This window comes from Brachypodium distachyon, chromosome 4, assembly GCF_000005505.3.
Source record: "Brachypodium distachyon strain Bd21 chromosome 4, Brachypodium_distachyon_v3.0, whole genome shotgun sequence".
Classification (NCBI taxonomy): domain Eukaryota; kingdom Viridiplantae; phylum Streptophyta; class Magnoliopsida; order Poales; family Poaceae; genus Brachypodium; species Brachypodium distachyon.
In genome coordinates this window covers 25,983,242-25,998,548 of record NC_016134.3, presented here as the reverse complement: position 1 = coordinate 25,998,548, position 15,307 = coordinate 25,983,242, and the positions used below count along the sequence as shown (strand labels likewise).

Genomic DNA, 15,307 nt, shown 5'->3' with positions numbered 1-15,307 from the left:
TCTTCAAGAGGTTGGTCATAGGTCTAGCTATCTTTGAAAAATTCTCAATAAACCTACGGTAATAACCCGCAAGTCCTAAGAAACTCTTGATCTCCTTCACTGTCTTGGGAGAATTCCATTCGGTCACAACTGTTACCTTAGATGGGTCTACAGCTACTCCTTTTCCTGACACAATGTGTCCCAAAAATGCTACTTCTTCCAACCAAAACTCACACTTGCTCAACTTGGCATACAGTTGGTGCTTCCTAAGTTTCTCCAATACTTTCCGTAGATGAACCTCATGTTCACTTCGGGATTTGGAATTGATAAGAATGTCATCAATGAAGACAACGACAAACTTGTCCAAGAACTCCATGAACACCTTGTTCATCATGTTCATGAAATAGGCCGGGGCATTGGTCAAACCAAATGAGATAACTGTATACTCATACAATCCATATCTGGTGGAAAATGCCATCTTGGGTATATCCTGGGTTCGGATCTTCAACTGATGATAACCTGATCGCAGATCTATCTTTGAAAACACTGTGGCTCCTTCCAATTGATCGAGCAAGTCATCGATCCTTGGCAAAGGGTATTTGTTCTTAATGGTGACCTCGTTGAGGGAATGATAGTCAACACACATCCTTTCTGTTCCATCTTTCTTCTGGACAAATATAACTGGTGCTCCCCATGGTGATGAACTAGGTCGGATGTATCCTTTCTCTTGCAACTCTTGCAACTGCTTCTTGAGTTCTGCCAACACATTTGCTGCCATCCTATAGGGTCTCTTGGCTATAGGTGCTGTCCCTGGACCAAGTCAATCAAAAACTCCACTTCTCTATCTAGTGGCATGCCCGGCAAATCCTCGGGAAACACATCTGGATACTCACAAACTATGGATATCTCCTCAGAGCTATCCCCCTTAAGGGAATTCACTATGGCCTTCCTAGGTCTGGCTTTGGTGGCAAACCTAATTCTTTTGCCTTCAGGGCTGGTCAACACAACCGCTAAATTGGCACAGTCAATGTGGCCCTTTCAGCTTGATAGCCAGTCCATGCCTAATATCACATTTAGACTTTGGGTCTTCAAAAGGATAAGGTCTGACGGAAAAATTTCCTTTCCGATCCTTATTTGAACTCAATGACAAAATCTGTCTGCTCAGAATTCTTTTCCAAGGGAAATCACAACTAAGTATCTACTAAGTGCCTTGGTGGCTAACCCATGCTTTTGCACCCATAATTGATAAATGAAAGAATGCGATGCTCCGGTATCAAATAAGATAACTGCAGGGTTGGAATTGACCAAGAATGTACCGACAACGACGTCCGATGACTCATATGCCTCCTCAGCAGACACATGGTTGAGCTTGGCCTTCACAAACGGATTGGGCTTGCTACGTCCCTGGTTCTTGTCCTCACGCGGCTTCTCCGTGCAAGTACTCTTGTAGTGGCCCATCTTGCCGCAGTTGAAGCATTTCACCTGACTCATGTCCCTCTTCTCAGGAGCAGAGTCGCTGTGGTGGTGACGGTGTCCACTTCCATGGTGCCGGTTCTCCTTGTGATCTTGGTGATTGCGGTGACTCTGGTGCCTGTGCTGCTGATGACTCATGCCATGGAATCTTCCAGAGGATGCTCCAGAGTGGTGGTGTCTAGGAGGTGAAAAGTGGTGAGACTTGACATGGGGCCTAGAATCAATCTTGTGGTTACTTGCCCTTCTCTTCCTGTTTTCAATCTCCTTCTGCTTTCCCTCAAGGCGTATGGCCTTGTCCACCAAATGCTGAAATGAGTAACAAAGTTAATGGACACCAACTGCGCACTAAGCTCATCATTCAGTCCTTCGAGAAACCTCTCCTGACGATCATCATCATCAGCCACATCTCCTGGGGCATACCTAGCCAAGCTGGTGAAACGGTCCAAATACTCCTTCACAGATTTGGAGCCTTGGCGAAGAGAGCGGAATTCCTTCTTCATCAGTCCCATACTTCCGGTTGGAATGTGGGCGGTCCGGAATCCACGGACGAAGTCGTCCCAAGTGATGACCTCTCCATCAAAACCAAACTTGAAGTTGTCCCACCATGCGGCAGCTGCGCCTTCCAGTTGGTGGCTTGCATACAGAACCTTCTCTTGCTCCGTGCATTGTATGGTGGCTAACTTCTTCTCAATGACTCTAAGCCAATCATTGGCTTCAATTGGTTCAGCTGAGTTTGCAAAGGTAGGTGGGTGTAATCTAAGGAATCAAGTAAGCCTGTCCGAGGGTGGTTCTGCAGAGTCTGAGTCATCAGATTGACCAATTGGGTTTGAGCTTGGATGAACTCAGCAAATCCGGGAAATCCCCCGTTGTTGTTGTCATTGTTGCTACCTCCAGCATTGCCAGTGGTACGACGGGTGTTTCAGGCAGCCATCTTGCTGAAAAGGTGAGAGTCGGGATAAATGGATCTATCAGAATAACATACTACCCATCTATGCTAACAACATGAAAAGAACCATATAACTCCAATTAAGACTTCATTCATGAAAAAGCAAAGCGATAAAGCATAGTGATAAGTTCACACAGAAATCTAATCCTGATGATCACATGACGATTGATCAGGATACTAATGATACTAGCACGAAAACAACTCATAAACAAACTAATGGTAAGGACACTACTCGTCACAGTCGGTCTCAACGTCGGACTTGAAGATAACCTCCTCAGGGTCTTCCTCGTCTTCATCGGCTCGTCCTCGTCTCCGGAGTCGGCTATCTCGTAGTCGAACACCTCAACTCTGAACTGCATCTCCTCTTCGTAGTCCTCGTCATTGCTGAGGAAAGCCTCGTCCTCAGCCTGAACGTCCTCTCAATTGTCACGTGCCTCCTCCAGCTCTTCCCGGAGGGTGGAAATGGTTCCCTTGAGAAGGTGCACCTCCATCTCAAAGCTATTGATCCGATTCTCCAGTTCCTCCTTCTCATCTGCTGCTTCCCCTAGCTCCTCTTGCTGTATGACAGCTGTCTCTTGAAGCTGCTGCAGCTCGTCATTGGCGTTTTTGTTCCGGGCTTCCAGTTCCTGAACCTTCTGCTGCGACTCCATGTCCTTGGTCTTCAGCAGATCATTCTCCCGCTTGAGGGCGGCGATCTGGACATCAGCCAGGGCTAACTCCCGATTCAGCTCATCTCGGGCGTGGAGGTGTGCATCTGAGATGATCCTAGTGACCTCATGCTGACTCTGGACACTGTCGAGGTAACGCTCGAGGTCGTCATACTGTTGGGCGCTGGGGGTGAGGTCGCCGGTACGGGGAAACAGATTCCCGTATCGGGTCTTCTTGCCGAAGTCCTCGTAGGCAGTAAAGACGAGCTAAGAGGCGTACTCGCTGCAGATGCAGGCAAGAGCCTCCTGCAAAGCCTTTATCAGGCTAGCCTCCCAGGTATCCGCTTCCACGGTGAAGGTGACGTCCTTGGTGATGGGGTGAACCTGACGTCCACGGATCTTGGCGCCGATGTCGACGTGTCCTGGGTGGTCCGCGTAACGGTAAGCACGGAACTCTGGTGAAGGCATGCGCAGGTACGTGGTCACATCACGCAGTTGTGCCTCAAAAGGAAAGTCGCGCTGTCCAGCCAAACTCTCCGTTGGCAGCCATCTACACAATTCTTAACAAAGATGAGAAGAGTGAATTGGAATTCATGTTAGGTACACAAGAATAGGAGTATAAATATCAGTATTTATCCATCTTGATTTACTTAAAATAAGTCCTTATGGCTTTTCCAATACTAGGGTCACGACCTACAGGCAACATGCGCTCTGATACCATCTGTGGCGACCCAGACCTGTAAGGATCCGGACCTCTGTGTAAACTGTGCTAGTCCCTGGATCAAATGCCAGCACACACAGTTCCATTGATGAAATACCATACACATGTCTATTACATCGGTTCGAATAACAAATCCAGAATACTTAATACAAGCCAAGCGGAAGTTCAAATAAAACACACTGATAAAGAGGGAGTCCCATCAACGCCACAGGCAAGTTGAGTATAGACTCGCGACCCTGCATCTTCTTCTTAAGCGTCACTCTCTGCACATGATAGGTGCAGATCAGTACATTGAATGTACTTGCAAGTCACACCTGTGTGGTTAGGAGAAATGCATTGAAATGATGAAGGATTTCCTCGTTTGGCTACTAGGGTTGTTTTTGCAAAATGCTGCTTTTGGGGTTTCGAACTACTCATAGTATTTTCCTTTGAAAATCTCTATCCTGAAGTTTTGATAAAACAAGGTTTGAACAATAGTATGGTCATTCTGTGGATGTTCACTCCACGACCTAGCTATGCACTCTGGGTCAACTGACACTCACATAGCATCCCTTTTTCCCGACTCATTCTGTGGAACCTTCCATCGAGTCAAAATAGTTTTGGGGTTTTTGAAAACAAAACTTGAAGATCTCCACTTCCCCTGACTTAATGACTCAAAGTCGCCCGTAACCAGGGGCATGGCTAATCGATTAGATAACACTCTCGAGAGGTTTGTACACTTTACCCACTTGACACAATTAGTCCAAAGTGTTGCCTGACAACAAGCATGCGCAACAGGTAAAGATTGTGACGAAGTCTTTCACTAGAAGCCCCCTGATACCTAATTCTGGCACCGCCCGCCCCATATGAGCACATTGGCTCCTCTCCGAATGGCGATACCCAGGTAAGGGTTTCTCGCTAGTTAGTCAACCAAGCCAGAGCCCATAATAGCAAGTGGTTGCACATGAAGCCTTTGGGCGGCGGCGGTTGCGCGGGCGTGCGGGCAGGCGGCGGCGGCGCGGCCGTGGGTGGCGGCGGAGGTGAGGGATGACATGTGGGCCCCACCTGTCAGAGAGAGAGAGAATAGACTGAAAGCGTATTCCCCCGAGAATACGCCTTCCTGCGGAGAAAGCGTATTTTCAGAGAAAAAGAAAAAGGATAAAAGAAAACGATTATAAAATACTTTTCAGGATCTATAATTCACCCGAAATTCCATTTAAATCATTTAAAATATCAAATGGCTTCAGAAAAATTCCCAAAAATTATGTAAAATTATTCCCACTCAAAAAGAAATTTTTAAAAATAGTTTTAATGTTTCTAAGCTTTAAATAAACCCAAATAAAATCCTAAAATGCATTTTTAAACTCTAGAAAGTTCTCAAATCAATTTCTATCAACCTAACACATTCCGAAACACCATTTCAAAAACTTTCAATAATGCATCATGATGAACACCAATATTTTAAGATATGATCAAGGTGATATGCATAAGAAATGAAAAGGTGCGAACATCCGAAATTGAAAATTTGGGATGTTACACAAACGTCTCCCGCAGGTCATCAATCAGCGAGTCCCCACGCTTCGATTTGATGACGATGTCGTCCATGTAGGCCTCCGCGTTGCAGCCTAGCTGAGGCCCCAAACATTCACGCAGGGCGCGCTGGAATTTGGAGCCCGCGTTCTTCAACCCGAAAGTTAACAGCCAACCGAGGTGATGAACGCTGTCTTTTCCTCATCCTAGACCACCATCTTGATTTGATGGTAGCCGGAGAAAGCATCCAGAAAACTCAGCAAGTCACAACCAGCCGTAGAGTCAACTATTTGATCGATACGGGGTACAGGGAAGGGATCCTTGGGGCATGCGCGATTGAGATCAGTAAAATCTACACACACGTGAAGCTTATTCCCTGCTTTAGGCACTACTACAGGGTTAGCTAGACAAGTAGGGTACAGAACTTCCCTGATCGCCCCGGCAGCCTTGACCTTGTCCACTCTCTTGTTTGATGAAATCCTTACGCTCTTGTGCTTGCCGCCGAATTTTCTGCTTGACGGGGCGCGCGTCCGGGCGCACCGCAAGCCGATGCTCAATCACCTCCCTGGGGACTCCGGGAAGATCCGACGGTTCCCAAGCGAACACGCCAGCATTATCCCGGAGGAAGGTGATGAGGGCGCTTTCCTAATCGGCAGTAAGGTTCACACCAATGGTAACGGTGCGCTCCTTGTCGCCGGCCTGGAGGGGCAGCTTCATCACCTTGGCGGCCTCCTCTCGGAGCTTCTGCCCCTTGCCAGGGCGCGAGCTCGAGCCTACGCCTCCCCCGGCGAGCTCTTGCGGGGTAGCGCTTGCCTTCTTCATTGTCGGGCCATCGCCCAACAAGCTGTCGTCTCCGGCAGCGTCTTCGTCGCCGGCGTCAGCTGTGGCAGCGGCCCTGACGACCTCGCCGACGCACCAGGCCGCGTCCTTAAGGTCGCACCTGATGGAGAGAACTCCATAGACGGACGGCATCTTCATCACCCCATAAGCGCAATGCATGGCCGCCATGAACCTGATCAGCGCTGTCCGACCAAGGATCCCGTTGTAGGGCAACGGGGTATGCGCCACGTCGAACACTATTTGTTCGGTCCTGAACGCTTCCCGAGACCCGAAGGTGACCGGCAATGTGAAGCGCCCCAACGGGCGCACGATCCCGGGGTTCACCCCCCGGAACGAGTCGGTGGGCTTCAGCTGCTCCACCGGCAACTGGAGTTTTTCCACCAGCCTGGCGGACAGGAGGTTAAGCCCCGCTCCGTTGTCCCCCAGCACCTTGGTCACCGTCATATTGCTAATGATCGGCAAGACGACGAAGGGTATTACCCCTGTTGGCGCTGAAGGTGATCGGCACGTGTGACCACCTCAGCGGTTGTTGCGGCTCCGCATCCGGCAACAGTGCGCACACGTCGCGGGATGGGAAAGCGTAAGCTCCCCCATGGATGCAGGTGACGCCGCGAGGCTCCTGGAAGCCCGGCTCGTCGCCGCCAGTACAGTCGGACTCGTGCTGCTCCTCAGCGCGTGCCCTGTCGCGTCCCTGGGGTGGGCGTTCCCGCCCAGCGCGGGGCTGACCGCGCCCCCCTTGGGGTTCATCCCTGCCGGCACCGCCGCCGGCAGGCCTTGGCCCCGCCCTGGGGTCGTTCGGGCAGTCTCGGGAGAGATGCCCGATGTCGCCACAGTTGAAGCGGGCACCGGCGGCACGGCGCTCCTCATGGCGCTGCTCCCGCCGCTGCTTGATCCCCTGCAGAACGCGGCAATTCTGCGCGTCGTGGGTGGAGTTGCTGTGGATGGGGCAGCGGGGCGCGTCGCCCTGCTTCCTGCCAGATCCGCCACCCGGCGAGGCCTTCTTCGCAGGCCTCGCGGCAGGAGTCCCCGAGTCCGCAGCGAGAACTTGCTTCCCGCTGCGCTTGCGAACCCTCGCCAGGGCTCGTGGCAGCCTTAGCTGCTAGCTCGGGCGCTAGGCGCCCTTCCTTGGCCATGGCGCATTTGTGCGCCAGGGCGTACAGGTTCTGCGTCGTCCGTATCCGATGCGTGCTCAGCTTCTCGCGCATCTTGGGATTGCGGACGTTGATGGCGAAGGTGTTGACGATGGCAGCCGCCTCCGCCTCTGGGATGGAATAGGAGAGCTTGAAGAAGCAGTTGACGAAGGCCCGCAATGTCTCTCCCGGCTTCTGCACGATAGTGTGCAGCTCCGCCATGGTTCCGGGCGCTTATAGCCGCCCTGGAATGCGCTCACAAACTGCTCGCGCAGGTCCGCCCAAGTGGCGAAGGACCCGGCGAGCAGGTGGAGCAGCCAGGTTCGCGCTGATCCTTTCAGGACCATCGGGAACCAGTTGGCCCTGACCTTGTCGTCGGCGCCGATGGCGTGCATAGCCAATGTGTAGGTCAGGAGGAAATCCTTGGGGTTGGCGGTCCAGTCGTACGTACCGAGCGCGGGCGCTCGGAACTTATGAGGCCATGTCACTCGTCGCAACTCGCGTGTGAACGCGGTGCAACCGTCCTCGGGGCCCATGGGAGCGTCTTCCTGCTCCTGTGGGCGCGGGCGCTCTACCTCGCGCCTGCGCCCGCGCTCCAAGCGCCGGCGCAAATCCTCTTGCTGGCGGGCATTCAAGATGCCGCGCGCATCACCCCCTAGAACGCTGGGCGACGAGTTCGAGGACCCCTCCGGGCCCCCGTCTCCTTGGCCTCCCTGTGGAGGGGGAGGATTCTCCCCCTGTCGTGAGGCGGGTGGCGCGTCCCCGCGCTCCGGGTTCTGCCCGTGGCCGGAGCCTATCGGGGTGCCCTCACCTTGCGGCTGCTGTCCGGCCAGGGCGAGGAGCGCGTCTAACTCCTCGCCCCACGTCTCGTGCGCCGGCGTGCCTTGCTGTGGTTCGTACCGCACCATGACGCGCGCGCTGATCATGGCTTCTGCCGGGGTTCGTGCGGGGGGCAGCCGGTTTCCTGAGCGGCTGCTTCCCACTCTAGCCTCGGACGCCTCGGGGTGCGCAGGGTGCGAACCCCCGTGGGTCGCCCGCAATGCGGTATGCTCCTGGTGCCATTGTCGCAGAGCATCCTCGGCCCGCGACTCAACCCGCTGCCCGGCGCGGGCGGCACCGTGCGTGCTCGCGTGACTCGCCCCAGCACTGGGGGCAGCCGGTCCCCTCGGCCGATTGTCGGCAGACGGCCGAGGAGGCAGGGGAGGCAGCTGTGTTTGCTGCACCCTCGAGGGCTCGGGGTTCTCCTGAGCCCCCGACTTGGGTCGCATGTCATTCGACCGTGTGTGCGCCGCTGGGGCTTCATGCGGGTCTATACGAAGATCACCAGCCCGCTTGGGGGGCATGGTGACTATTCTCGTCGGCGAAGAAGGCGAGGCCGACGTTGATGCAAACGATGCTGCCGGCGACCACCGACAGGCTCTTCTCCCGCGCCCCCAACCTGGCGCGCCCGATGTCGTCGCACGGTGCTCCGACACTGGGGGCGTGCGGTCACGGCCCCCTTTTAGGTTCGGTAGGGGCATCGGGGTTCGCCCCGGCGATCGCCGGCTCGGCCGATGAGGCCCTGCGGGGCCGGCGAAATGAAGTGCTAAAAGTGCGTGCTAATCAAAGAACAGATACACGCACGTTTTTACCTAGGTTCGGGCCACCCGGAGGTGTAAAACCCTACGTCCTGCTTGTCTGAACTAATATTGGTTGTGAATCAAGTGTTTATAGGTTGCCGGGTAAGTTCTCAGGTACTCTCTCCCTTAGGCTAGGTACTCCTTACTATTCTCTGCTAAAGCTAGAGGCTAACTGTGGGCTGATTGAACTCAACCGAACCTTACCGTCTATTGGAACCAATTGAGATTCCAACCCTTTGACCGTTGGCGGGGTCCTCCTTTTATACTCAAGGGGATGCCACAGGTGCCACGGTGCATGGGCTACAAGTGTCGAGCGGGGAGGCATACAACTCCCCCCTGGTGAGCTGGTGGCGTGCATGGACGCCACCTCCGCCGCTAGGGGTCTAAAACCCTAGAGTAGGATTGGACAGCCACTGTTTTCATGAACTTGACGGGTAACGCCCCTCCTGTCGGCTCATTTAATGAGCCGTGCGCCTTACTCCTTGCCCCGGTGGGGCCGTGCACCCCACGCCCGCCACGCGCCCGCGTGGCGCTGTTGGTCTGCTCACTGGGCCCCACACTTGAGGCGGGGGCCCGCGCCCAGGAACCCCCTGTCCCGGCAAGTCGCTCGTCGGGAAGCGCCCGGGCCCAACGCACCCGGGAAGCGGCTTCCCGGGAGGTGCCCAGGCGGGAATATTCCCCGAAGCCCCGCTAGCCCTTCCGGGCTGGTAGCCTGCCGGGCTGCTCGTAGCTGCTGCCCGGGATGGAACTTCCCCGGGAACTCAGGGACGGGGCCCACGCGTCGCGCAGTGGGGGTACCCCAGGTGCCACTGGTGCGACATGCACATATGAATTTGAAGAAAGAAGCAAACGACAACAGGCTTCTAAACCTACTGAAGACAAACGAAAAACAAAGAACAAACAACACAAACTGAGGAACGGAAATATACTGAAGACGATGCAGATGAAGTGAGCATGAATGCAAGAGTATTCACAAGTATGCAAGTTTTCAAGAGATATTCCGGTAATCCAAGATGTTTAATTCACTCCTCAGCTCACATAATCTGATTTTGTCAAGAGGTTTGGTGAAGATATCTGCGAGTTGTTTGTCTGTCCTCACATGGTTAATGCAAATTTCTCCTTTGGACACATGATCTCTGAGAAAATAGTGTCGAATATCAATGTGCTTTGTGCGAGAGTGTTGGACGGGATTATTGGCAATCTTTATGGCGCTCTCATTATCACATAGGAAAGGAACGACATCCACTGAGATACCGAAATCTTTGAGGGTTTGCCTCATCCAAAGAAGTTGGGCACAACAGCTGCCTGCTGAAACATATTCTTCTTCAACCATCGATAAAGCAATAGAGTTATGCTTCTTTGAAGACCAACTCACTAAGGATCTTCCGAGGAATTGGTAAATGCCGGAAGTGGTTTTTCTGTCAACCTTGCAACCAGCATAATCTGAATCATAATAGCCAACAAGATCGAAAGAAGCTCATTTGGGATACCAGAGACCGAAGCATGTGGTGTGAACTAAATATCTGAGGATTCTTTTCACTGCCATGAGGTGACAGTCTCGGGGATCTGGTTGAAACCTTGCGCACATGCAAACACTCAACATGATATCTAGCCTAGATGCACACGGATAAAGTAAAGAACCAATCATGGAACGAAAAACCTTTTGATCCACTAGTTTACCAGTAGTGTTGAGGTCAAGATGACCATTTGTTGGCAATGGAGTTTCAATCTCCTTGGCAGATTCCATCCCAAATTTCTTCAGCATATCCCTGATGTACTTCGTTTGAGAGATGAAGATTCCATTCTTCATTTGCTTGATTTGAAGACCGAGAAAGAACTTCAATTCCCCATCATGGACATTTCAAACTTCTCCGTCATCATCTTTCCAAATTCTTAGCTGAAACCAGGGTTAGTGGAACCAAACACAATATCGTCCACATATATTTGACACACAAAGAGATCATCATTCATTTTCTTTGTATCACGTCTCGGCGGCATCTGTTTTGGGACAGCATAGATGAGAAAATAGATAGACAGGATCTAAGAGAAAACTAAGCCCCACAACACAGGCAATACAACATTTCAAACAACAAGCATAACATAAGCATGACAATTCAATCATGAAACAAGTCATCTATAAAACAAGCAAAAGCATTCACTAGGATTTTAACATCCAAAACGAATAGTTCACAAGGCGTACCAGCCAAAACACAAGTGAAAGGCTGCAAGTAAAAACACAAATCTATATTGCCATACCACAACAACGGCATGATCAATGACTAACACGATAACGAATATAATATAATAAATAGTCCAGCGGCTCTAAGCTGATACTAAGGAAGTGAAAGGAAGTTGGTGTTCCCGGAGTTCTTCGCCCTAGAACGGGTGCGGGTGGCAGGTGTGTCCATCTCCTGCGCCTCCTGAGGTTCCTCCTCCTGTGGCTCCATCTCCTCGTCCTGAGGGGTGGTGGAACTTGTGTTGGTGCAGGTGCAGGGTTGGCGTTGTTGACCTGGGCTTGGAGCTGATCATACTGAAGTTGCAGGAGATTCTTCTCGTACATAATCTGTTCCATGATCGCATGCATGTTCAGGATAACATCTCCCCTGCGGTTCACCTCGTTTGTCTTCGGCGTCAGTTGACCTTGGAGTATCCCCACCTGGTCTTCAGCTATGTCCGCTCGGGTCATCTCGTTGCAGAGACTCTTCCCCATGTCCACCATGTTCTGCTCCAAAGCTTGAAACTGAACATCTTCCATGTGCGGATCCTCGCCTAGGATCTCCGGTCCCATGGCATTCCCTCCAACAACTCGCCTTCCGAAGCTACGGAAAACAGAGTCCGGAGGCAGTTCATCGTGGTACGCCTCGCACACACGAGCTATCGCATGTTGCATGGCGAACTGGAGTCCCAGCATGAAGTCGGGGTAGCGCACGGAGTAAGTGATGTCGGGCGTCAATGGAACAACAGTCCGTCCTTTGATGTCTGTGTCGATCTCCCAGCGGCGTGCACCTCCCTGGGGTCCCACCGGCTCAGCACGTCCTCGGAAACAGGGTGTTGCCAGATGCAGTGTCGTGCACAAAGTAGCAAGCTGTCTCCCAAACGGGATGTCGTCGTCAACTGTCGGGTAATGGACGTGTGTGAAAGGTGGCTCATCTCTGAAATTTGGTGGTCCATTCATCTACAAGATTTATGGTGGAGGGAAAGAATTAGTCACATGATCTAGTAGGTGGATGCATAATTGTAATGATGATAATATAAGGTGTATGTTATGCAATGACGTATGATTGTAATAGTGGAGAGCATGACATTGTAGTATGAGGTGTATACAAATGCATATAAAATCTGAAGATGCAAGTGGATGAAGTAAAACACAAGTAGTACATATGCATTGGACATTGGTATGATTGTAAGTGTATATGAATATGCATGTATCTCAATATGCAAATTTAGAGTGGTATGAAAATGCATAGAACAATCCTATGGTCTCTTTTGGTCTAATCCATGCTAGGGTCACGTTCCTATAGGCAACACAATGCTCTGATACCATCTGAAGCGACCGCCCCCGTACACGGGTTCGATCTCTGTGCTTTAGTGCTAGTCCCTGGATCGACTCACTAGCACACACAGTTTCAAGATGTAATATCATAGAACAAAGGTCTCAATATTACAACGAATCATCCAGAATTCAATAGTACTTACAACTCGCATAACCTCACGGGTCAGCTGGAAATAAAACAACTGTTTAGCAGCGGAAAACGGAAGATACAAGGGCACATCAAAACCACGGGGAGAGCGTGTTGGAATGTAAGCCCGTAACCCAAACAAGCAGAACGTACATCTTACTCGTCGTCGGAGCTTCCTGCATCATTACACGATGCAGCCACTAGGGTCAATACATTGAATGCATTGGCAAGATTCACTAGGAGTTATACCAGAGCCTACCAAATATATGCATAATGTGGCAAAGTGGGGCACAAGGCTATTTGCATAAAAGCTTTGTTATTGAATCCTATCTTTTAACCAAATAGAATTTTATCACTATTGGACACGGGGTAGACACACCCATGCTCCTATTATCCTAAAGCACATTGATGTGGATTCATCAAGTGCCCCTACCCTGTTCAACCATCCATTTTATTTAAGAAGTTAGAATAAATGAGACTTTCCTTACAGCTCCACATCTAGTCGCTCAAATTGTCCGTTGCCGGGGACACGGCTAAGTACTTAGTTTTGACGCTCTCGAGAGTTTGTACACATTCCCCACAAGAAACCGACGTGTTAATCCCTTGCTGTCCTCAGGGTAGAGTAGCAACGGCATCGATTACGAGATTTTCAGAGGTAATTCCCTAAACCACGAGAGAATCACGCTCCCCCTACACGGCTACCTCAGTACAATTCCTCGGGTCTAGGTTCATACAACTTACTCTTGTCTCGCCAGAGCCCATATAGCATTGTGGTTGTACTAGAAGCTTCTAAATAGGAAACTAGTCCAGTCTCGGTTACCCCAGGTGGCATTCCACATTTGCAACGTAGGCGCTCCCCGAATCCACGGGAGAGACGTCCATGGACGATCCATTCCTGAATCCACAGGAACTCGACTCAGAGGGACCCATAGAAATGGACCTGACGCCGCTAATCCTCAAAATCTTCAAAGCAGCCCACCCAGGACGGTTCATTGAATTATTTGTTTTGTCTTACATCTAACAAAACATTTCATATCGCCAGAGGCATAACAATATCATAATGTAGTTATTTCCCCCACGATACTACCATAGCCTAGCATTCAAGTATAATCGATGGCAATTTAGTGGCAAGATAATGGCGAGGGTAAACTAGACTACCTGGGATTTATAGCTAGCATAGAAGTATGAGTAATATTCCTGATGCAACTAATAAAACATTTAGTGCATAGTAAAAATATTTAGGAGAATGATCAAAGTGAACTTGCCTTGTCCAAGGTTGTGGTAGTTCTCGCACTCTTCGCAACAACAAGGATTACACTCCGCACAATCTAAAATAAAAGGAACACACACAATAAACACAACACTCAATACAAAATCATGCCATGATGCATATGCTATGATGATGCACAACGAAGGTTACTCCTAAAGTAACAAGGTTTCGTTTCTATTTTGAAAAGTTTTTCAAATGATTTGGACCGATTATACAACATCAAAGTGGTAATTAATATGCATGATACCTGGATAGGGTTTAAAACAAAAGATTGTGCGGCTTTTGCAACATAGAGTAAGAATTAAACTTGTAAGCCATTTTTATTCACAAAACAATTTCTTTTCTGGTCCTAATGGACAGAGAACAAGTTTAAATAATTTTACAGCAAGATAACATGCTCAAAACTATTTTGAAACAATTCATTTGAAATTTAAACCATAAACCAGCATTCTGTAAATAGCTACTGTCTAAGTTGTTCAAAACTGAAATTAAACAGTGCCAAAATATTCTACACGTTGTGACGATTCCAGAAAGGTGCGGATCACAATTTTTGGACAAACGGTTTGAAAGATATGATGCTTTGAAGTTGTAGGGTCTTTTCTGCAAAAGTGCATTATTTAACCCGGCCGAATTAAAATAAAATAAAATAAAACAAAATCTCGCCACGTGGCGAAACTTGACTGGCCCGGTTCTAGGGTTCCGGCCGCGGGCTAGCTCGCCGGCGGCGGCGCGGGGCAGCGCGCGAGCGGCGACGGCGCACGGGCAACTGGAGCGCGGGCGAGCGGGAGGCGGAGCGGCGCGGGCGGCTCCGGCGGCGGCCGGCGTCAGAGGAGATGGCCGACGCGGGGCGGAGCGCGGCGGCGGCGGCCAACCTTGAAAGCGAGCGCGTCACGGCATTCGCGCTGGAGAGAGGAAGAAGAGGAGAGGGTCTGCGCGGGCGGAAGCTCACCGGAACGACGGCAAAACGCGAAGAACGGCGACGTCCGTGAAGAACTTCGGCGAGAAATTAAATCCTAACCGATGCGAAATTGGGCGAGCGGTTTGGGGGAAGTGGAGGAGAAAAGCGAGGGCTTCGGGGTGACGCACAGGGATTTGGATTTGGTGGTTCGTGCGCGAAGAAATCGGAGGTGGAGTCGTGGGCAGTTCGCGGGCGTGCGTGGCCGGATTTCTCGGACGGAGGTTGAAGATGACGTACGGGTCCCACCGGTCAGTGAGAGCGGGCGGCTCGGCTGGGCCGAGCCGGTCGGTCCGGTTCGGCCGGTTTTCCTCGGTTTTTCTTTTTCTTTTATCTATTTTCTGTTTTTGAACCTCAAAATTGATTCGAAGCTCCAAATCACTCCAAATAAAATGCAACAACAATTGTAAAATCATATTTTCATATGATCTAACTTTTGGAACAAGAATTTCCTCAAAATAAAATATTTAAAAATACATTTGCGTATAAAATGGCTTTTGGGCCCCTTAGGTTATCGAAACAAATTATTTTTCAAAAT

The 15,307-nt window shown here is 50.6% G+C and overlaps 1 protein-coding gene across 1 annotated transcript; it reads right to left on the bottom strand.

Annotated features, from left to right (window-relative positions):
* Positions 1-917: 917 nt before the first annotated feature.
* Positions 918-2,757, bottom strand: LOC112268665. Its single transcript, XM_024454589.1, has 4 exons — positions 2,658-2,757; positions 1,857-2,179; positions 1,296-1,758; positions 918-973 (listed from the first exon to the last, which is right to left on the bottom strand). The coding sequence occupies exons 1-4, from the start codon at positions 2,755-2,757 to the stop codon at positions 918-920; spliced, it is 942 nt and encodes a 313-aa protein (XP_024310357.1).
* Between the last annotated feature and the right edge of the window lie 12,550 nt (positions 2,758-15,307).